Source organism: Rattus norvegicus, chromosome 4 (assembly GCF_036323735.1).
Source record: "Rattus norvegicus strain BN/NHsdMcwi chromosome 4, GRCr8, whole genome shotgun sequence".
NCBI lineage: Eukaryota > Metazoa > Chordata > Mammalia > Rodentia > Muridae > Rattus > Rattus norvegicus.
The window spans coordinates 146,939,895-146,964,098 of NC_086022.1; the positions used below are offsets into that span (position 1 = coordinate 146,939,895).

The following is a 24,204-nucleotide window of genomic DNA, read 5'->3' on the forward strand; positions in this document are numbered from 1 at the left end:
GTCCTCACGCAGAACCTGGGGACCTGAGTGGTCCCAGCATGAACTCACATCCCCTTTAGCTATGAGGCCTTGAGCAGCGATACCAACATGGCTGAGCTCTAGATTCTCATCTGGAGATACAAATGACAACCTTTGGTCAATTCTAGGATTTCACTCATGAAACACTAAAAATACAAAGCAAGACAAGCATTTGTTCACTTTCTTACTGTTACTCAGGTTTGCTATGAAAACAGGACAGGACAGATATATATATATATGTCTCTGTATATATATATATATATATATATATATATGTATGTATGTATATATGTCTCTGTATATATATGTCTCTGTATATATATATGTCTCTGTATATATATATATACATGAATGCACACACACACACACACACACACAAAGTGAACAAACAGATTTAGTTAAAATGGTTGAATATTCCAAGACTCTAGCCAAAATTTTCTCTATGATGTTAGCTGTGTGCTGGTTAATCTTCATTGTCAATTTGACTAGATTTAGAATCACCTAGGGGGCACATGATTGGTGCGTCTTTGAGAGCATTTTCAAAGAAGATTAACTGAGGCAAGAAGAGCCACTCTGAATGTGGGTAACACCATCCCATGTAAGAGAGAAAGGAGAGAGCCAACTAGGCACCAGAATCCCCCCTTTTCTACTTCTTAATACACAGAGATGTGTGCAAGTAGACTTATGCTCCTGCTGTAGTAGATGAAAGCCAATCAACTGTACTGCTGTGCTTTTCCCTCCCTCCTCCACCTCTAAGTGTGTGTGCATGTGTGTGTGTGTGTGTGTGTGTGTGTGTGCACGTGCTTGTGCGTGTGATAAAGGACAGAGATGTCATTGGTAAAGACGATAGCCTGCATCCCTCAGACTTGTATGCTCTTTCCATTTCCTGTTCCAGAATGAGCATTATTTGTGAAGCTGTGTCTGATAGCTTTTTTGGTATCAGAATCTCAAGCATGCCTGGCAAGTGCAGGTGTGTGAGTGTTCATGCAGGTATGTGTACATGTGTGGGGAGATCAGAGGTCGATGTCAGTGTCTTTCTCAAACATTCTCCACTTTATTCTTTGAAATAGGGTCTCCAACTGACATTGAAACTCAGAAGTTAGCTACCCTGACTGACCAACAAGCTCTAGGGCTCTTCTTGTCTCGCTTCCCTAGTGTTGAGATTATGAGCATACATTTCCTGGAATCTGAACTCAGGTTCTCATAACAATGAGGTAGACAGCAGAGACAGGAGAAATCCCCCAGATACTTGCAGGCTAGCTGACCTGCAATCAAAATAACCCATCTCAACCATGTTTATGAACTGAACTATCTTCCTAGCTGGTTAAGTCGCTTTCCCCCAGGTATTCTGCCACACCAATGAAAAAAGTAACCAACAGAGTAACCTAAGGGCAAGCTATGCTGTTAAAGGAGATATTTGTGACTGGGAGTGTGACTCTGTGGGAAAACACCCGCCTAGCATGTTAAAGTCCCCAGGGTCCATCCCTAGCTCTGCAAAATAATCAATTGATAAACCAATCAATTAATAGAATGGGTACCCTATTCGTGTGACTTTCTGTTCAGAGAAGTTATAAGACCTCAGAGAAATAAACAGTTTAAAAAAATACAGAGCAAATTTGTTCACCCTAAGAAGTAACAGACAACTAAAGCTTTTACACAGTTCCGAGATTGTGGGCCAATACTGCTTGCATCTTCTCTTCAGTGTTAAGTAAGCAGAAATCTAGCACCTTAATGCTCTTCTCACACCCTCATACCCCTTGCTTACCAGTGAAGTGGATCTCTGTGTTGGCTGCCACTCATGGACGTAACCAAATGTCTGACAAAAACAACCCAAGGGAAGAAGCATGCGCTCCGCTTTGCAGAGGGGTTACAGTACATCATGCCAGGGAAGGCGTGAGGGCAGGAGTTTCAGGCATCTGCTCACATTGTGTCCGTGGCTGGGAAGCAGTGAGAGGTGACTGGCAGTGCTTACCTAGCTATCTGCTTTGTATAGTCGGAGAGCCCAAGTCATGACAGGCTGTCATCTTCATTTAGGGTCTTTCCATCTCAGTTAACTTAATCTAGACAATCCCTGAAAGACATGTCCAGAGGCTTGTCTCTTAGGTGATTCTTGGTCCTACCAAGTATACCATATCAACCATCTTAAGCACAACAAACCCATCATAAACTGAAAATATCTTAAGTCCAAATGCATTAAATAGCCTAAGCAAATGCCCTATTTTGGCGACAGACACTTTAGAATATCAGGTCTTCTCTCATTCTTAAGATTGTGTAGCTGACCAAGGGAACAGCATCACCAGGAACAAATGGACCACGACTGACACCCTTGGAAAAGATAAAAATTCAAACACAGAAGTGCAGACAATCACTTCCATATATCGTAAAGTTAAAGGCAGCAGCTTTGAAGATGTCTCAGTGGGTACAGTTCTTGCCACACGAGTGTGTGGATCTAAATTCAGATAGCCAGAGCCCACTAAAGAGCCAAATGTGCTAGGATAAGCCTGACATTCCAATGCCCCTGTGGGAAGATGGATGGCAGAATTCAGAAAATTCCTGCAAGTTTTCAAGGCAGCTGCCCTGGTTAAAGCTGGAGCAAGCAAGAAACCCTGACTGACTTAAACAAGCAGAAACTAAGGTCTGATACCTGAAATTGTCTTCTGACCTTCTCAGGTTGTGCACCAACACACAAGAACACACACACACACACACACACACACACACACACACACACAAAGAGAGAGAGGGGGGTGTAAAAAGAAAGTAAGTCCAAATCATTGTTACAATGGTTTTGGGATTCAGGCACATTTAACTTGTTAATTGGGTCCCTGGCTCAGAGCCTCACCAAAGTGAGTTCCAGCTGTCAGCCTGGCATGAGGTATCCTCTGAGACCTCCTCTGAGACAGGCTCCGGGTCCTCTTCCAAGCTCATCTGCTGTTGGAAGAATTCCTTTTCTTGCAAATGGAGATTGAAGTGGCTGACTCCTTAGATCTAGCAAGACAGAAAGAAGGCCCTCACCAGTAAGCCTTCCTTTCATACACACAGACCAGGTTGAGTGCACATAGGAACATCTTCCCTTTGTAGCTTATTCTAGACCGCACTTATATCTTTAAGATCCCTCCATCTTTGACAGAAGATACAGCCTATCACGACATGATTCCCAACACCTTCATTGCCTTGTGTTTGTTAGAAGGAACTTACAGTTACTAGCATGGGAGTCATTTTGAAATTCTTTGTACTGCAGGTGGAGCAAGAAAAATGTGGATGCATTTGCAACAAAAGGGAGACAACCATCATCATCCTCACTTTTCAGAGACTGAGACTCTCAGGCATCTTCTTCAAACCTTTTAAATCACTTATGGGAGAGTTGAAGTGAGCATGCATTGTATCTAGGTAGGTAGGTAGGTAGATAGATAGATAGATAGATAGATAGATAGATAGATAGATAGATAATTGTCTCTGTATATCTGTCTGTCTATCATTTATCAAATATATCAGACCTACTTTCTAGGTATACATCCTGTACTCTTTCTTTTTACTCCCTTTACCTAAGTAGGGAAAATATTACTATTCTACCTGAAGCTAAATTACAAAGCTGACACCAAGGAAAAATTTATCAGTCACTTCGAGTAACTTCCAACAAACCTGAGATACAAGGTGGGGGTCAGCAACATTGATGTTAGCAGAATGGAGCTCAACATTCAAGACTCTTGCTTCTGGCAGAGTGTATTTTCAAACATGCGGAGCCTCCTCATGTCTTTCTCCACCCCTGTCAAAAGCTGTGAAGCAGAACACTAGTTAGATCCAACAATCATGGTTTTTAATCCAGATGTTTTGGCCCTATAGGCAAAGGCTTTCTGAACCTGGGAGCCCATCCAAAAATCTGGAGAAAATTAGATCTTTATTCTAAAATTAAAGTTCCTGTAAAAAAATAGCAGGAAAGAAACCAAAAAATTTAAGTTGTGGACAAGTTACAAAATATATGGCACAAACGTGGGTTGAAATTAACACAAATTAAGCTACAGTATGTCACTCATGCATATTTATAACAGCTAATTAAAATAGACTATGTGGTCTGTGGATTATTTATATCTACTAATCCTTAAGTGTTAGGTGCTTTTAATGAATACAGGATGTTCTTAAAAGTCACAACCAAATAAAAGCCATTATTCATGTTCACACACGGAGACAACTTGGGCCATGCCTGCTCTAGCCGAACAATGAAAGCTCTTGTGAGCTGTGATCAGTGGGGATGCATCAAAGTATCTGGTGTGAGGCCAAGAAATTTGCATTCAAATCTTGCTTCTACTTCTCCGTGCCTTTGTGACTTTGGGAAAGTCACTTTTCCCTTTTAGTACAGGCTCCTCAGCAGATCATAAGAGAGCAGTCAATAACTGACTTCACAGCTCCGACATGTCTCCATGTGGCAATGAGACAGCGTTAGTTATCAGCTGTGTTTTGATTTGTTGGTCATAGGCTTGTTTAGTATGCAGTACAGCCTTGCTCTGTCTAATATGGAAGGCCTAGCCACTGAGTCGTTGCAGTAGGGCTAATCTTTGGGGAGATGCGCTGAGAGGAAAAGATGATTCCAGGATGCAGGAAAAGAGCAGAAGGGGTTGAAGAGTTGGCTCAGCAGTTAAGAGCAAAGGATGCTCTTCCAGAGGACCTGGGTTTAATTCCTGGGACCCAAGAGGAAGCTCACAATTGTAAATGTGACTGTCACCCATGGCATGCATTGTATTCCAGTTGGAAAGCAGGAACATGTAATATCTCTGTGTTCTCAGAGAAGAGTATTAATTCCCTGGTGTTGCTTAAAGGACTTGGAGAGATCGAGCCTTGCTCTCCTCTTGTCCCGTTGTTCAGCAGCTACTGCTCTTCTCCCACACTGACCCTTCCACCCCTCACTCACAAAGCCCATGACCACCTGAGGTCCTTTGCTCTTCTTGCCCTAGGCTCCGGACAAAGCCCCTCCCAGTAAGGGTGTTTGCTACTGTGTGCTCACTTCAGTACTGCTCCCACACCAGTTGCCAATCCAGTGTTTGCTTGTTTACTTGATTCATTCACGAATGATAAAAGGAATGTGAGATTCATTCAAAAATCTCAGATAAGGGGAGGATGAGGGTGGTATTCACAGCATTATCTTGAAGTGTTCACTTTTTCCCTAACAATGGCTCTTGAGTCTGTGATAATGACCAGGGTCATGGGAAGAACATAGGGAACAGGTGAAAACACACACTCTCTAACACATAACTGTGGGTCAGAATTTCAGTGCTGGCACTTTCTAGTTTTGTTATTGTTCATTAAGAAAGCCCTTGAGGGCTGGAGAGATGGCTTAGAGGTTAAGAGCACTGACTGCTCTTCCAGAGGTCCTGAGTTCATTCCCAGCAACCACATGGTGTCTCACAACCATCTGTAATGGGATCTTCTGGGGTGTCTGAAGACAGCTACAATGTACTTATATACAGCAGTGTGTGTGTGTGTGTGTGTGTGTGTGTGTGTGTGTGTGTGTTAATTTTTATTTTTCTGAGTGGTCAAGATCTAGTAAGCTAAGAACTTTCTCAGGTAGAGATCTCTGGAGTTAGTTATTGGAGCAACAATCTCTCAAGCAGAAGGTTTTGTCTTTAATGTATGGAGTATCCCCAGCACCTAGGCCAGGGCTTGGTTAAGGCAAGACTGAGACTCCCTTATGAGTGAATGGACATTTCCAGACCCTCAAAGCAATGAACCTTGAGAAAAACAGGCCTTGCTACTGCTCCAATCAAAAAGAGATTTCCAGAATTCTATTTTTCCCCAAAGAAATAGAGCGCTCATTCCATTAAGCTATAAACCCATAAAGCCACCCAAGCAAAAGAACCAGAGTGCAATTCACTGTGCCCACGTTAAAAAGCCAGGTGTGGTGACAGACATGCTTATAATCCCAGCCCTGGGGAGACTAAGACAGGGGATCTCTGGAGCTCACTTGTCACCAGCCTAGCCCAGTTGGCAAGATCCAGGTTCAGTGAAAGCCTCTGCCCCCTCCCCAAAATGAGGTATGACACATGAGTTTGACCACTGACCTCCATATATATATATATATATATATATATATATATATATATATATATATATCCATCTATGCACCCACATACACCATAAATAGAAAGAGGAGGAGGAGGGGAACAAGAACGTGAATGAGAACGAGAACAAGAGTAAGTAGTGTGTGTGTGTGTGTGTGTGTGTGTGTGTGTGTGTGTGTGTGTGTGTGTGGCAGGGCGGGCGGGGGGTGGCAGGAGGGCGTATCTCAAATCTCCTGTGAAGCTGAGATATGGTGGCCACATTCCCCCTGCATAACTGAACAGATACAAGCTATGATTTGGCAGCCATACAAGTCCACAGCCATGGGACCTCCTTTAGGACATGGGTCTGCAGAAGGATTTAAAGGACAGGAATTAGAATCCAGAGCTCGGATGAAGGAAGGTTCTAGAGGACAGCAGGCATCTCCTGTCAGCCCATGGCAAGCAGTTCTCTAGAAAATAGAAGATGGAGCACCCAGGGCAGCAGTGGGGTGCTCTGTTCTGAGAAGGTCTGGCATCTGTATCCTTAAATGTTCCTGGAGCCAGAGGTAGAGGTAAGGAAAAGGGAAGGGCATCTGTAGCTGAAACTACACAGTATGAAGGCAATGCAACTACCTGGATGTCTGGAATAATGTTTTCTCAAGATGAGGCAAAAAAAAAAATGGCTGGGATAGGAGTGGCCAGTGACATCACAGGGAAGGTCTCTGCCCAGGCTGAAGGGGATAAAGCCTGCCTTTGTTACACTCCTGGCTTCTGTTCTCATTGCTCTGAGACATGAAGCTTCTGGCATGATGTCTCTCTTTAGCACTGTTGTTCTGAGGATCTGCTACTGAGAGAGCTACTAATAGGAAAGTTTCCATCCAGGGTCATGCTTCTGTGGACCACTGAGAATCTCTAACATTTCACACACAGCCTGTCTTGGAAGTTAGAACAAAATGGACAAAGTGTACACTTGTGCCAGTTCTGCTGGTCTCAACTGTCCTGACTGGTGTTACTAAAAAGTCAGAAGCCCAGTTAGGGAGATCACTTCATTGGTAAAATGCTAACCTAGTAAACAAGAGGACCTGGGTTCAATCTCCCAAACCTGTATAAACTGACTCTGGTGTGGTGGAATGCTCATAATCCAAGCACTGGGGAGGCAGAGACAGGTGGATCCCTTGGAGCTCATTAGCCATCTAGCCTAACTTACTGAGCAAGGTCTCCAGGCCAGTGAGAGACCTTATCAATGGTGGTTGAGGCTTTACAATGGCCAATGATGTCCTCTGGCCTCTTCACACACCACACACACACACACACACACACACACACACACACACACACTCAGAACCAGATCTCCAGATCTCCAGATCTTTCATCCATCCAACCATTCATCTATCCAATTAATGTGCCCTGAGCTTCCCTTACATGCTTGATGGTTGTGGTCAAAGGTACAAAGACAAAAGTCAAAGTAAGCCAAACTAGTTGTAGCAGACACCTATGAGAAAAAAAAATACAGGAAGGTCATCAATGGAAAGCCTTCTCCAGGAGTGTAAAAGGAAATCACAGTTTGGGGCAGAAGGGGCCAGAGATGATTTGAGATTCCTGAAGAGGAGGACAAGTTAAAAACGCAGCAATAGGAAGTCTCTGATTAGAAAGTTTCAGAATGTGACCCATGGTCCCAATCCCCAATAAGTCAACACTAAATGAAATGCTTTAAGATCAATATTGGATTTCCTACAGCCAATATTTCACTTTAACCCACTGGAGCCCTGGTTTCTGGCAGATCTTGCCAATATGGGTTGTAGAAGGACCACCTCACCTCATGACAGATGAACCAGGATTGTTCTGGATAAAACGGTGCCTATGCTGTATTCTCTTGGCGCAGGGGAATCCAAGTCAGGAGAGCTGCCTCCCAGAGTAAGGTGGACTCAGGAGCAAACAGCCTGACCAACTTAGAGAAACCATTGTTAGATGTTCCGTGGACACTCATTCCAAGGGTAAGAAACAGATAGACTTTTGCTCATCCGGACTTGCAAAACTTAATTACCAATTTTCACAGTGTATCCTTTACCGTCTCAAGCTCCTTCCCCTGGGGCCAATTCTGATCTCACCTTTTCAGATTAAATCAAGTCCTGTTGCACAGCACAACTTTGATCAACTATCTCTCCTCGTCTTCCCAGTTGGAATCATCATAACAATTTTGAAGCTATAATATGGGAATGGCTCCCTGGTTAAAGGTATTTGCTGCCAACCTAATGACCTGAGTTCCATAATGGGAGCCCACATGGTGGTAGGAGAGAACTGTCTTCCACAAGTCGTTCTCTGACCTCCACACAAGTGTTGTGACTCTCTGTCTCTGTCTCTGTCTCTGTCTCTCTCTCTCTTTCTCTCTCTCTCTCTCTCTCTCACACACACACACACACACACACACACACAAACACAAAACATAGATTGTGTTTTCTTCCTCTGAGAAGTTTAAACAAGTTATAAAAAGGTATTTTAAACTTTTTTGTTGTTACTTTTTTAGAGAAACTGTAATTTACTCAAGCCTTTTCTCTCTGGTTACTAGAGACCTTACCCAGGTCAGCCGGGCTTCTGGAGACCACCTGCCTCGCGCACCCCTGGGACAAGGGGGACGAGGTGGTCAGAGAGCACTGCTCAGCATTTATTTTTGGAGCCAGCTCTCTAAAAATACCTTGGCTCTCCTCTTTGCTCTCTCTTTTGACCTGAATGGATCTGCCTGGGTCTCCTCTGCCCCGCCCTCTTCTCCTTGCCCTTTAAAGGAGAAGGGCGTGGGGAGGGTTTCCTGCCGCCTAGGGGACAGATGTGAACCCTAGGTGGCAGGGCAGCCGGCTAAACTGACGTCAGGGTAGAGTTTAGCCAAGTTCTCAGCCTCCCTGCAGAGGCCACCCTAAGGGAGGGGTGCAGTCTTTGCTCTGATTCGCTGGCCTCGAGTGGACGCCCACAGGCATTGGCTGGCCACGTTTTAGAGGGAGTCCCGCTCTCCAATTAAAGCAGACCGCAGCGCGGCTCTGAGCACAGAGCTGCCCGCTGGAAGCAGGCAAGGGAATCTGAACTTGGCCCATCAGCAGCGCTGTCCATTCTGCGTGCCCTCTCTCCCCTGCCTGAGAAGCCAGGTGCTAGTTCTGCACCCCCAGGATGGCAAAGGTAGCCAAGGACCTCAACCCTCGAGTGCAAAAGGTGAGCCGGGATCTCTCTGTACTCCTGTACGGTTCAGTTCCCACTGCTCTCAGATGCACTGGGTACCTAGGGACACCTTAATGGGTGCATCAAACCCACAGAACGCACAGAAAACAGAATGGGTGGTAATACTTCTTTGAGGTGACAGGCTCATCCCCCAAATTACTCTTAAAGCTATTGTTAAGAAAAAGTATTTGCACTGAGTCTTGGTTCTTTATTGATGCTGATTAAAGGTGAATGAAAGTCAAAATTTAGAGGGAGGAAGTAGATGCTTATTTGTGGTCACGGGAAATGTCCTGGCTTTCTCTCCCTGTACCCTCCAACCTCCCTGATGTGCCTTTAGTAAAGGTTGTGGGGAGGTGGGGGAGAGGGGGACTGTAATGCAACCCCTCCCCCTTCGCTACCCTTTCAGAATTCTGTGGCTTCCCCAGCACGCAGAAAAGTTTCTTTTGGTGCAGTTGGCAATGGCAGCCATTCTAGCTCAGGGGAACTAATTTCTGTCCCCAGGGTCTGCACGTTTCCCTTTCAAGAAGGGCTGGCCCAGAGCCCAGAAGGTCACGGGTAAATTGCTGCAGGCAGGGCCAGCAGCTGTGCCTTCAGCTCTAAACTGGCTGCCTCCTTACCTGAGGCACCCTGAAAGCAGAAGCCTGGGCTATGAGAAGACTTAGGGGCCAGGAAAGCAGCAATGACTCTACCCAGGTGGTGAAATAGGAGGTGTAGGGTCACAGAGAGGTAGCTCTAGGGGACAGAGGTGTTCAAACCCTGGCCCTTTGTCTGGCACTTTTTAGCAGTACAACAGTGATAACGTCATCGTCACATTCTTAACAGCACTTTCCTGATCTATAATGTAGGGAGGAGAGACAACCCAATAGTTTTACCAGCAATCTTGATAGTGTAGGTTAATATCTCCAAGAAGTAATTATTAAGCCATGCTTTCAGAGTATTCAATCTTGCAGGGCAAAGTTCTCCTTTGCTGACATTTTGGGGGAGGTAGAAAAGCAAAAGAAAGAAAAGGAGACTGCAGAAGGCAGGGAGAAGGGAGGTGGGAGAGAGGAAGCCCCAGACCTCCTGCCCTCCCACTCCTGAGCCTAGTGATTTCTTCTGCACATGCTGTCAAATCAGACTTACTCTGGGCATCTCCCTGATGCATTCCCCAGACTATTTGCAGAACCGAGTGTCATCTCTCCTCCAGAGTTCACACAGCACTGAGACCTGAGTGTGTGTGTTGGGGTGGGGGGAGGTACCTGCTAGTCTTTAATTATATGCAGGCTTCACTCTTCCTGCTCTGCGCATTTTCCCCATGTTTGAGGGCAGACTTCATTCTTGCCCGTCTCTGTTCCAGCCTAGCACGCATATCACATGCTCACAGTGATACTCAGAAAGCAATGACTAAAGTGGAGATAGCTAATCCCACAGTGACTCCTTAGGGTGCCTCTAGGATTATCTTTCTGTCTGTAGCACTGTGGTATGGTATGTTTGGGCCACGGCCCAAATTCAGTCAAACTACCAGGATTCAGGGATGACGACGGCATTTCACTGTCCTCAGATGGGTCAAATGATGTGAGAGTGTGTTGCTATAAGCCGGTTGACATCTTAGAATATGAAATGAAGTCTGTAAAGATCCCTCTCCTTCACCAAGAGCCCAGGCCACGCTTGGAGAAAGCCTTGTTTGCATAGGAGGGTGTGATTCTCTGGATTAGAGATGGAACATGTTCCTCTTCGTGTCACTGTCTGTTGCCAACTTCCTTGGCCTGCGAAGGTTTTATTTTCCATTTAGATCCAATTACAGGCTTAGAGAAGGAATGAAGTGGGCAAAGATGAAAGGTTTACCTCTTGGAATTTCAACCACTGGGGAAGATCACCAAGGGGGTGGATTAACCAATGTCTTCAATCTAAAGAGTGGAGGGAAGGGAAGGGAACCCAAGAGGGCCTTGCCAAATGGCACAGCGCTGACAAATACTGTGTCCTATCAAAAGCTGAAAAGAGTTTATTGCATATTTACTTTAAAAATCAGCAGCCATTGGGGGGCTTATAACATTTGGCTTCAGGGAACATAATCACACTTAGACATTCTGAACCAGTTTCAGACCGCAAAAGACCTATTTACAAAATGCGAAAGGGTTTAACGTGGATTTCAGTGTCCCCATTGCCCTGTCCCCCAAGGGTTGGGAGGAGTGGGAATCCCCAGCAGCTAAGAAGTCATTTAATAGTCTTCAAGAGAAAATATAAAGTTCCAAACTGGAGTAGCCTTGGAGATCATGTGACTGAGCCCAGACCGTCTGCCTCCCTCACTGTGGAAAGCAAGCTCTTGTACACAAGGCCAGAGGATGGGGAATGGTCCCAAGCCACTGACTGCTCTTGAACCATCCTTTGCTTTTCTCTTGGGAAAGGAGATTATTCCCCAGGACAGGCAGGCCCCTGAGCATAGTGAAATTGCCAACATTCTTTGGCAGCAAAGAACAAATGTCTGTCTCTAGGTGAAACCAATCAGCAGGATAAATTTTCCCTTCAGATGCTTATTAAAAATTCTGTTTACTGCCACAGGCTTTGGCATCAGATATGAGTTCAAATCCCTGCTCCACTACTTACTAGCTGGGCACGGGCAAGGAAACTAACTTCTGTGTTGGTGTCCTAGAAGCTTCTGAAAACTGAAGAGGAAATAGTGGGATTAACTTCTCACGGTGCCTAGGATGCTTAGCACAATGATGTACATTAGAAACTCAGCATAGGAGTACTCCATGAAAATCGGCCCTTAGTGGGACTGGGAAGGGGTTTGCCACGCAATCATAAGGACTTGAGTTCAACCTTTAGCACCCAAATAAAAATCCATGTCACATAGGTGTAATCTCAGCACTGAGACAGATCCCTCAGACTTGATGACTTCAAGTTTCCAATGAGAGACAAACACACAAAGTGGATGGCCCTGGAGGAAAAATACCCAAGGTTGTCCTTAGGCTATCACAGGCACTTATAAACACACACACACACACAGAGAGAGAGAGAGAGAGAGAGAGAGAGAGAGAGAGAGAGAGAGAGAGAGAGAGTGTTGAGGACCCGGTGGAACTCTTTCTGACTTTTTAGATGTGAAAACTGAGGCTTGGAAGAGTCAAACTACTGACAGGTTGCTGAAAAGGTGTCTAGAAGTTAGTTGGCTCTGAAAGATCCCCTGATGGTCAGAAGCCCCTGGTAGGGTTTTCAAATGGACTAGATCTCGAAAGAATCTTAAGATACACTCATTCCACTGCAACACTAACATTTTGGCTCCAAAGGACTCTCTGTTTTGCTCCTTAACACAACGCCCAAGGAGCACTAAGTGATAAGATATCCAAGTGCATGTCCAGGTTCAATTACATATATCTTTCTCCACACCTATCCCCATTACATCCTGCCTGGCTAGCCTGTGCTCCAGGTTCGTCCTCAGCTCGGTCCAAGCCCTTCCTGTCTTCACCTCTAATTCTTGCTGTGTGTGAATTTTCTGGCACATGGCTTAGGCAGGCCAGTCCAACATAAGCAGGGCTCCTCAAGAGTCGTCACTGGCTTGCTCAGCCTTAAAAACACATTAAGCTGTCACCTGAAGACCTTAAGAGCCAACACATTGAAGGCCTAGGTGCAAACAGCAACTTGTTCCCAAAAGGAGTGTGAAGATTGTGCGTGTTTACGTCCATGTGTGCCACAGCACAAGTATAGAGGTGAGGGAACAACCCTTGGGGGTGGGGGGTCAGTTCTCTGCTATGAGTTTAAAGGGTTAAACTTGGGTGGTGAGGCTGGCAGGGAAAATGCTTTCACCTGCTGAGTTCTCTAACTCTTTTTTAAGAGAATTATTACTCTGCGTGCGGCAGACGCGCATCCTGACTTGCAGCTCTGTCTGAACAGGCTGTCAGGAGGTCACAGGTAAGCTACAGCACAGTACAAGGAGCCACCCTCAGCCATGGGAACAGGATCTTCTAAGTCAGGGGTGCTGAGGCAGGGCAAGACAGGCTGAACCCAGCAAAGCAGAGCGCCAGACCACCCAGCTCCTACATATCTCTTCCGTGTCTGTACTCTGGGCACTTTCGGGAGAGGATATTGAGCCAAATGCGTTCCAGAAGAGACTTGGGACTGGATTCCAAGGGAGAAGAATCACCCTATCTTTCCTGCTCACATATTCAAAATAGCCTGTGCATAATGCAACAGAGATTTGCCATGATTCATAGCCGACCTGAAGAGCTCTTATCTCACCACCCCTTACCCAACAACATTTAAACATTCATTTCTCTGGCAGGTGGTTGACTCACCGCAGTTAGTAAAGGTCTGAGATGTACTTAAATTATACCTCAGAAGTAGCATGCTTACCTAGCACACTTGAGACCCTGGATGCTATTCCAAGTACTAAAAAAAAACAATTAATTAGCTAATTAACAAATAATTGTTATTATGATTCAGGAATTTATTTGCAGGAGGCCTATACACAGATCATTTCCCTAAGTGACAGAAGTTGGATAAAATCCAGTTTCTTTTTCCCTCCATCCCGCTCTCCTTTCTTTTGTGTCAGACTATCTTCCTAATCAAGGAATTGTGGAGAAATACACCTAACACTCCATTCTTAGGAAAGCAGAATTATCCATCAACTTCTAGAATATCCCAGAGGAAGAGACAACTGTTGCTCTTCATTATTCTCCTTTAAACTCTGCCTCTTACATGGAGGAAGAGGATTTGGCCAGCAGCTGCCACAGCCTTGACAGGTGTAGGGCCAAAAGCCACTTCTATGAGATTCCTTGAGATCAGGGGGGCTTCCTTGACTGTACTTGGGACATTTTTGGTGTCTTAGGCATTCTTTGTGTCACATATGTCAAGAGCATAAGTTTATTGGAGCTCAAGAAAATGCCATCTGTGGAATTTCTCTAGGAGCTAAAGGTGAAGAAAGGGCCTGTGCACACTAAGGTTCTTTTTAAGAGTTGACACATATTTGATATCTAAGCTTAGATACTTGAGGCAGACATTTGGTGTTTTATTTTATTACATTTATTTATATTTAGTGTGTGTGTGTGTGTGTGTGTGTGTGTGTGTGTGTGTGTGTGTATGATATAGTACCTATCAGAGAACAACTTTCAGGAGTTGCTTTTCTCTTTCCACTAAAGTTTCTGGGGATCAAACTCAGGCCACCTGGCTTGATGCAAGTGCCTTTACCTGCTCAGCCACATTCTCAGCCCAGACCCTGGCTTTTATAAAATCAGAAATGGCAATGCAATCTCAACACTATATAAAATTCTCACATCAACTTTGTCGCCTAAGTCTGCTTCTTTTATATGAGAGAAGAGCCTGTTCACTTTTTTTCTCTCTCGCTAAAGAGTTTTACTTGTTCTTGCTATTATCAACTGTTTGGGTTCCTTCTTCCCAGACAACTTATCTGTTCTCTGTTAGGACAGACAAGTTTGGGAAAAAAACGAAAGAGGGAAAGGATTGACAGCCCTCCAGAATACTCAGGATGCCTAGCATATGCCCTGATATCATTATGATTAGCCTTCAGAGCCAACAAAAGAAGACAGCAGTGTCCATCCACATATGAGTAAATTTAGACTCAAAGTAGAAATGTTTGCCTAACATGACAGGCAAAGAAGTCAAAACCAGGCTCCATAGGACACAAAGCCTAAGCTCATCTACCCAGAGCAAAAGTCAGAGTAGAAGGGGGATGACTAATACTGTAAGTTTCACACAAAAAGTAAATAAACTCACTAGGGACAACTTCTCAGCATTTGCCAGTGTCACCAGGCTTCTGTTCTCTTCAGATATATATGTGATTACCACCAGAATTGTCATCCACATCCAGTTAAAGCTATTTCTGAAGATACAGTAGAAACTTTCTATGTTCTTCCTGCTTTTCTGAAAGACTGAAAATATCCTATAGGCAAGATAGGGTACAGAAACTATTCAAGGAATCACATTATTACCATATTATTCTGTTCCTTAAAATAAATCCTATAGATACTAGATTCAAAGATTCCAGGAAGTGTTAGTATGGGGATAAGCTTCCCTGAGAAATGTCCATCCCAACATGCTTGGTCAGCTTGACTCATGGTCTGCCCAGTAATATATGAATCAGGACAAGAAAACCACAGACCAGGCTCCCACAGGACATGCTTTAAAAGGAAGCAATATTGCTCGAGGGGGAAATTAAGGCCCTATTTGGCCATTTTCTATTTTGAAGGGCAAAGACTATGGATGTCCAGCCCCAGCTAGCTATTACATATCCACATTATTTGTTCATGGATTAAATTTTTTTCTCTCATAATTTAAAACATGCTTTAAATATTATCTATGAAGATAAGTGCAAATGAATCATTGTGTCAATGAGTTAAGTAGACTTAAATGGTAGTGCTCTCCTGTAATCCTAGAACTGTCCTGGGCACAGACAAGAGGATCTCCGGGACTTAGTGACCATCCAGCCTAGACAACTTGGTAAGCCCTTAATCCCAATAAAAGATCTTGTCTTATAAAATAAGGTGGAAAATGGATAAAGAAGACACTTTATATATATATATATACACACACACACACACACACACACACACACACACACACACACACACAAATACAAACACATGCGCAACCTGGGGTGGGAAAAAAATCCACATGTTGCAAGCATAGTGATCTAGAGATAAGACCTAATTCTGTCATTTACCAGCACCACAATTTTTACCATGTTATTCATCCTTGCTGGACCTCTGATCCCTCCTTTGAGAACACAGGCTAATAGTAATTTTACATGTAAATGATAGTTTAATGGGATAAAGTAAGCAATAAACATGTCTCCCCTGCTGCTATTGGCATTCCTTCTCAGCAGCACAAAGCAAAAATCTCATAGGTCATTAAGCACTGGAATGTTGGAAGAGCAAGTTCAGTTTGCCTACATCACATGTGGAGGCTTCTAAGATATCAGATTGCAGGACCTTCTCTTTGTAGCTAAACTTGATCCAGCCATAAATATGTTCAGGCCACGCCATATGCAAAACCATGGGGATAGCAGCAGTTCATCCTGGATCGCTCATGGCCAGCCTTTCCACAGCAGCCTTCACCTTGTCCAACCTCACCATGTAATCTTACCCAGGCACTTATCATTAGATACCTTGCTTATAAAGTAAAGTGAAACTCACTTATTCCTTCCTGAACAAACAGTTGTTTAGCATTTATTAGGTTCCACCAACTATCTTGTCATACAGTGAATAAAAAGGCTCTGAGACTCCTACCTTGCAAACTTGAATGTGGTGGAATTCATTCTTTATATGGTAAGAGAAAAGCCCAACAATGTCGGTGTTCCAGATTCTATGTGTTACTTGACCTCCCATCTAACACTCACACACACACACACACACACACACACACACACACACACACCACCACCACCACCACCACCATCATCATCATCATCATCATCATCATCATCATCTTTCCCTAGACATCCTCACATCCCCAGGGACTGCACACCTTCAGAGGAACCCAAATACACTTCCTCACTCTGACATTGGAATACGTCAATTCTTTCCCCACTTTTTACATCCTAAACAAGACTCTTAGCAACCATGAGAAACAGAGTTAAAAAGTAGCTTCCAGGTCTAACCAGTACCTAGTTTTAGCATTAATGCAGATAGGAAGGTAAACAAGTTGTCTGTGCTAAGTACATATCCTCAGAGACTACTGAACCCTGGGTTGTATTTTTTTCATTGTGTTGATTTCAGGGGCACCAAAGAGTAAACTAACAGGGAAAGGGCTACTGGCTGAGTAATGGTCTATAAGAAACCTGTCCTTAAGAAGACACCATCTATTTGGGCCACATGACTAAGTGGTGTTTCTAGCTATTGATTCCTGAGGCTTACTACCAAGGTGACTGGCCCAAGAAATATGCTGGCTACAGGAGGTGAAAGGAAAGAAGATCCCAGTTTTGTCCCTATCCTGGAGGACAGCCACACACCACCCAAGGCTTCTACACTCTCTCTACTTCAGCTGTCTCTGTAGCCATCGAGATTCCTGCTTAAGAGGACTTGACTCTAATGAGAGGCACAGTGGATAGGAAATTCTGTAAGGGAGATAATTCTGAAATCTCACTGGTACATAGAGGCAAGGGAACTTTTCTTGGCTGAGGTGGGATTTCACTGTAGCTGAGGCTAGTCTTGACTCATAATTTTTCCTGCCTCAGCCTTTCGAGTTCCTCCAAGTTCCAAGATTTCGGGTGTGTGCCAATATACTGGGCCAAAGCATATACATTTTACTTTTGTATTTTTAGTTCTAAGGATAAGATCCAGGCCCCGGAGCTTTCTATACAAGCCTTCTATCATTGAATTATACTCCTCGATACTTAAAGAGAGTATGCTTTTTAATGAGAGCTATGTCACTCCAAATGGGTTACCGAACAACTTAGTGAGAAAAACTTTATATCTTATATCTCTAATCTCTCATTAAAAGGTATTAATTCCTTCTATTAGGACTGGAGGCAAAGGCTTTGGAAGTTTATGAGTCCCAGGCCCTAAATTCCAATGGATGTCAGTAATTATTTAGCTACATTGAATTTGGCCATGATATTTATATTCACCCTTGCTTTGAAAAGGTAGTGATGATAGACACCATTATTTACTAATAATTTTTTTAAAAACTCTCCTATTACTAAACCTCATCTCTGAATTTATGTGTTTATGTCATTTCAATAATGGTTTCCTTTGGAATTTTAATTTAGGCATTTAAAACATTATTCTGAGATGTATTCCTATCAGACAGCCAGGAGGTCCCTTCTCATCATGAATAAAGCCTTTAACAGTATTACACACATATACTCTATATACATACATACATGTACATCTATATACATATACTCTATACACACAGAGGTACACATATGTTTAAGCATATCTTCACATATGTATGATGACGAATATCTCAGGCTGCTGGAACAGACAAACTAGACTCACATTGAGCCACACTACTCATTTTCTATTATCTTGAGTAAGTCATTTTTGAAAGGGACCGCAGTTTCTTGATCAGCAAATGCATCTAAAACTCTTACACTCATTACAATAATCTATTGAGTCCTTAGCATAACACTTGACATATAAATATTGTGTTAACTGTAGCTAGCATCACCATGAGAAGAATTGCAAAGTGAGGTTCCAAATAGAAAACAAAATATTATGTCAGTGAAATTCTCTTACCCATGTTTGATTTAGCTGAAAAAAAAAAGAGGGCTAAATTCTTATACTTGGCCAGCAGTGTCTTGAGTAGAGGGGCAAAAGTGATGCTGAGGAAGATGAGTAAAGGTAGTACTTAATCTTCCTCAGAGAGGTCAGGGAAGCCTCCCTAAGAGGGCAACATGAGTTTCATGTTGAAAGATGAGGCTGGACAAGGACGCGAGGTCACAGTCCCACTTTGTGCCTTCTATATCTGATACTCATAGTCCCCATCACACTTGCTGTCTATCTTAGGGATATCAGCTGTCTCATGCTATAGAGAACAGCATGCCAGTGTAGCCCTCCATTCCAGCTGTTATCTGAAAGCGTGTTCCTTTTCCTCAGTGAAGATCCTTTGGGCTGGTGGGATATTTTGGACGAGACACAACGGCAACATAGCAACTGTCTTGATCAACCATGAAGATGACATCAGCCTTCTAAGAGGCAGAGCCTTGGTCCTTGAGACCCAGAATCTTTGGTCAGAGTGATTTCTTTCACATAGTTCTTCCTTCAGATTTCTGACTGGCTCTGAAAATCTGGATTCTTTCTTGAAGTAGTTCAGAGCAGGTGGCATAGCCAAATGAAATTTACAAGGCTTGAATATCAAAAAAGTCGCTAGGTTGACTGTTCTTGATTTTTGTTACATGCAGTGTTGTGGGACTATAAGACCTGAGGGAAAACCCTCAAATGATTTGCTGCCAAGTTTTGTGGAAAATGAAAATACTGTCATCATAACTATATTTGCAAGGACTTGAAGAAAGGGCAAAATTTAATGGAGAAACTCATCTATCCTCCCACACAGCCGGCAGGCCCCAACAGCCCAGGAGGAAAACACAGCTCCAGAGTAAGATTTGTAGCTAATTAGGCTTTTCATAACTGCCTCCACCTTTCCACCTTTCCACCTTTCCTAGGGCCCAGAGCCAGGACCATCACAGGGGAAATCAGTGTATTCTTATTTGAATAATGCTTGTGCTCTGCACTTAAACAATTAAAATTAATTTTTGGAGGATCAAAAAGTCCTTAGAGAGTCTCAGCTTTCATGTTGAATGGGCAAGGTCATAGACCCAGCGTGGCCAAATGACTCATTCAAGATCCCACAGCTAGTTCGTAGACATGCTAATAGATCAGGAATGTAGCTCAATGAGAGAGAATTTATCCAGCATAGACAAGGCCCTGGGCTCATCCCCAGCACTGAGACAAGAAGGAGGAAAAGGACACAGAGAAATCAGATACTAGGCATTTACTGATGTGGCTCAGTTGGCCACGTGCTTGCTTTGCATGTATAAAGCCCTGAGTACCATCCATAACACTGCATAAACCAGGTGTGGTGAAATTCAACTAAATTGCAAGTTTGAGGTCCACCTGGGCTACATGAAACACTGCCTCAAAAACAAAGCAAAACACTGGTTTGTTTGTTTGTTTGTTTGTTTGTTTGTTTCTAACCTCCATGGCCAGAACCTTCAATGCAGAATGAAGTGGGCAGTGATGAGAATATTTTCGCCTCTTGAATAGATCTGTTTGTTTGTTTGTTTGTTTGTTTTTTAACATCTCTAATCCTTCAATAATTCTTCCTTCTCCTGGGCTAGAATCTGTGTCTCTGCAGCCTTTTCCCAGCAGCTCTCTTTGCTTCCATGGTCAGCTCAAAACTGCATGGCCAGTTGTTTCCTGAAAGTCCATTTCTAGTTCTTTCTGTCAAGTCTTCCACACTGATCAGGTGGAAGCTGAGGCTTCATTTCCAGGGTCCCTTCCCAGTTCTTGGAGTCCTAGCCTAAGTCCTCAGCTGAGGGAGATGGGCCCCAGACCTACTTTCAGTTTGATCCAGAGACCACTTTTGTGAGTTGTGTCATTTCTGTGTGGGAAGAATATTCTCTCCATCCATCCTCATGTGCTTATATATCACCGACAATCCTGTTCTTGGAAAAGGACTTTTGTGATGGAAAAGCTAAACAGAGGACCATAAGTGCCAGTGAATTACTAAGAAAAAAACCTCCCACACCCTTGGGTAATACTTAAGAAAGCTCAACACTGTTATTCCCAGTTTCACAAAAAGGTGGGGAAGCTGTGTACACAAAACCTGAGAAGACTGAGAAAGGAAAGAAGAAATCTTATTAAAGCACTGTAGTAGCAATAGCACACGTGTGTGTGGGTGTGTGTGGGTGTGTGTGGGTGTGTGTGTGTGTGTGTGTGTGGGTGGGTGTGGGTGTGGGTGTGTGTGTGTGTGTGTGTGTGTGTGTGTGTGTGTGTATGCATGGACACAATGTGGGGCAGTAAGCGACAGGAATCCACCTGTCGTCACTTCCCCAGTGCTGAGAAACGTGCTCCACCAAGCCCATCTTAGGAATCGAAACTTCATGCTTGTTGCAGAATGGTCATAGTTTATTTCCATCTGAAATTCTTAGAACAGTGACACCATGATCAAGATAAGAGAGCTGTCTGTCAAAACTACCTTGCTTTCACTAAAAGACACCACCAAAAGGTGAAAGTCTGTTCACAAAGAGAAAGTTTTCCAAGTGTTGTACACATAGATGCTTTTGACAAAAAGTTGTATCCAGAATATATAGATAACTTCCACAAACTGATTCTTGATGGCCGACTTAAAAAAAAATTTTATTTAAGTATGTTTATAGGTACCTGCATATTAGTATTGTGCTATGCACATACAGGTGCTTACAAGGACCAGAAGGGGGCATCATATCTCCTGGAGCTGGGATTCCATGTAGCTGGGGAGTTACCATGTAGGTGCTGAGAATTGAGTCTGGGTCTTCTGCTATAGCAACAACTGCTCTAAATCACTAAGCCATGTCTCCAATCCTGAAAAACGAAGGTTGGACCAGGTACATCACAACAGAAGAGGCCTAAATAACTTGTGTGTGCAGAAAAAGGGGGGTTGACATCATTATTTCTCTAAGAAATACAGAGGAAGAGCATAATGAGATTGTGTTGGATACTCAGTGGAAAGCTAAAATTAAGGCAGACATTACCAAATCTGGGAAAGAAGTGGAGCAACTAGAAGTCACGTGACGTTTCCAGGGAGACTACAATATGATACTACAACTAGAAGCTGCTGGCAGCTCCTCGTGGGATTTAATATCTGTCTACCTTGTAACAGTTTTATGTATATGTCTAAGAGAAAGGACCATGGGTATCCACCATAAACACTTAGACAAGAGTGCCTGGAAAGATTTCTATCTACAGCAGCCCTTGTAAGCAATTATAATCCCCGTCAGCATGAGAATGGCTACTTAGATAACAGAAGCTAAATAGTTTTTTTTTTAATCTAATGTATTCAACCACCTGGGTAATCTTAAACACTTCGAACAGAGGAATTAACAGGCAAAATTACATAATACCACAGAGTTTCTCCTGTATAATGTTCTGAACAGAGTAAAATGAAGCCCACAAGGACAGAAGACAAAATAGTAGCTATCTTTCTAAAAAGTGGTGATTGCCAAGAAAGGGGCACTTGGGAACTTTGTGGAATGTGGGCTTTCTGCATTTTATCTGATAGTGGTTTTAGGGAATATGCATATAAAGCAATGAAGGGAATACTTGAGATTTTTGAATATTTTTAAACTCTAAAGCCAGGCACGGTAGCACACAGAGGTGCGATCACCGTGATCCTTCTGGAAGGTGGGAGTTGGATCCAGGAGACCCAGAAGCCCACTGCCCAGCGAGTCTAGCAAATACAGCAGTGAACAGCAGGAGGCCTTGTCTCAAAGACGGTGAAAAGTGAAGAGAAATACACAAAAGTGTCCCCTGACATCCACACGCAAACCATAGCAAACACACGTGCACACACATGCGTGTGTATCACACACCCAGACAACAACATGGGAAAAGGCTGTATAAATTTCACTTTGAAGTACTGCTAAAGGTTTGAAGAGGTAGTATTTAAATGTAAAGAAGATGATCCACGAATGGATGATCAAGGGACAATGGGACTGATGGCTCCATGCTTGTAGCAGCCTGGTGGATGCCACATTAAAGAAGTCTGTCTCAAGGAGTTGCTGGTGGGGCTTTTAGAGCTCGCTTCTGTTAGTCCAGAATTACCATGTCTCTGGTGGTCCCTCTTCAGTCATGTACCTGAGAGTATCCAGCCTCTGAATGATCTGCCACGGGTTCCACAAACAGAACTTTCTTGCTCGCACCCCCGCTTGAGGACCTTATTCTCCATACACCCATCTTCCATGAGGCCAGCAATTCGGAACAGGACAAACTTCTGAATTCCTAACTCCCATCTGTTTTCCTACTGAGCACATGTGTTACCTTCAGAGTGGTCCAGGGACAGCTGCCATTGTTGTCCTGCTTGCTTTAATTCCTGTACCACAATATCCTGTTTGTGCTGAAATCCTCCACCTGGCCTCAGTCCCCTCTGTGTGCTCCCTGTTATTGAGGCATACAGGAAGGGCTGCTTGGCGGTATGGTGGATGGAATAGAGAGAGTAAGGCAAGCAGGAAGTAAAGAAAAGATGAGTAGAGTAAGGAAACAGCAGCTTTGCCCTCTCTCCAGACAGACACAGTCATCTTGAGTGGCTAAGAAGGAAAATAGAACATGAGAGTGGATGGTATGATACAGATATGGAAGAGAAAACGAAGACCATTCCCTTCTCTTCCTCCGTGGGGCCCCATGTGGCTGTGCTGTTGACTCATAGGCCTTTACATTGATGAGCCAAAACCAGAGACAGCGAGGAGGAGTACGATGCAGGAGTAGAGGCAGATAGACACCTAGATGTCAGCCCTTGACATCTTAAGACCTAAAGGAAACTAAAGTGAGAGGCATACCAAATCAAACTGAGAATTTTTTACAAATGTGTATCATCCTTCAAACTTATCTTCCAAAGCAATCCTTACAGGATGCAGATCAGCCACACCTTGATACACTTCCAGTTTCCAAAGAACCGGGCCTTCCTGTGAACCCAGCAACCCCCGCTCCCAGCCAAAGGTCCCCTGAGAACAAACCAGGGATTTCCATAGGCTGGGGAGACAGTTGGCCCCGGTCTCCAAACAACAGCAGTCACATCTCAGAAGATCTGGCCCTCCTGAGGGATGACTGAAGGCTGGCTGAAATTGAGGCCAAACCACTTCTAACTCAGACCCATATCTAGTTTAATTTTCTGCCCTTGATGAATATTTATACCAAAATAGGCCAGTGGAAAACCTCCATCTGTGAGGATTTGTGGACGCTTGTCTTTCTGTAGCCACCTTGACAAGCTTAGGGAAACATTAGAATCACTGCCAATTGTAGAGTCTTTGAAGTGCAAGAGATGTTAAGAAGTCTCTGGATCATAGTATTTCTTCTTATCATGAAGAGTCTGAGCCTGCATTCCACCCTTAAATAAAAAAAAAAAAACAACTTAGTATCAATGTGGCTTAGTGCTTTATAACTTTATCCAAGCCTTCAATACCACACTGAGCATGGTGAATAGTATTTTAAAAGCATGGATAACTCAATTAAAAATTTGCTGGGTAAAAGTTCTCTTAGTTGATGTTTTAAAATATTACTTTAAAAAGTGTAGGATGTGGAGATCACTTGTCTGGTGCAGTGCAGGCGTGAAAGCTTGAGTTCAAGCTGCAGAGCCCATGTTTTAAAAAAAGACCAGGGATGTTGACATGCTCATATATTCTCTGTACGTGGGAGGTGGAAACAGCTGGATCTCTGGGGCTTGATAGCCAGCTAGCCTAGCCCACTTGGAAAGTTGGGGGATAGTGAGAGACCCCCATCTCAAACATAAGGTGGACAGTACTTGAGAAATGATGCTGTAAGCT

The 24,204-nt window shown here is 43.7% G+C and overlaps 1 protein-coding gene across 1 annotated transcript in view; it reads left to right on the forward strand.

The window, feature by feature from the left end:
* Positions 1–9,098: 9,098 nt before the first annotated feature.
* Positions 9,099–24,204, forward strand: part of Lmcd1 (LIM and cysteine-rich domains 1) — a 58,886-nt gene continuing 43,780 nt past the window's right edge. The window contains exon 1 of the mRNA NM_001008562.1: positions 9,099–9,248. Coding sequence (NP_001008562.1) covers positions 9,207–9,248 — 42 coding nt within the window. The 5' untranslated portion in view covers positions 9,099–9,206. The remainder of the gene's footprint in view (positions 9,249–24,204) is intronic.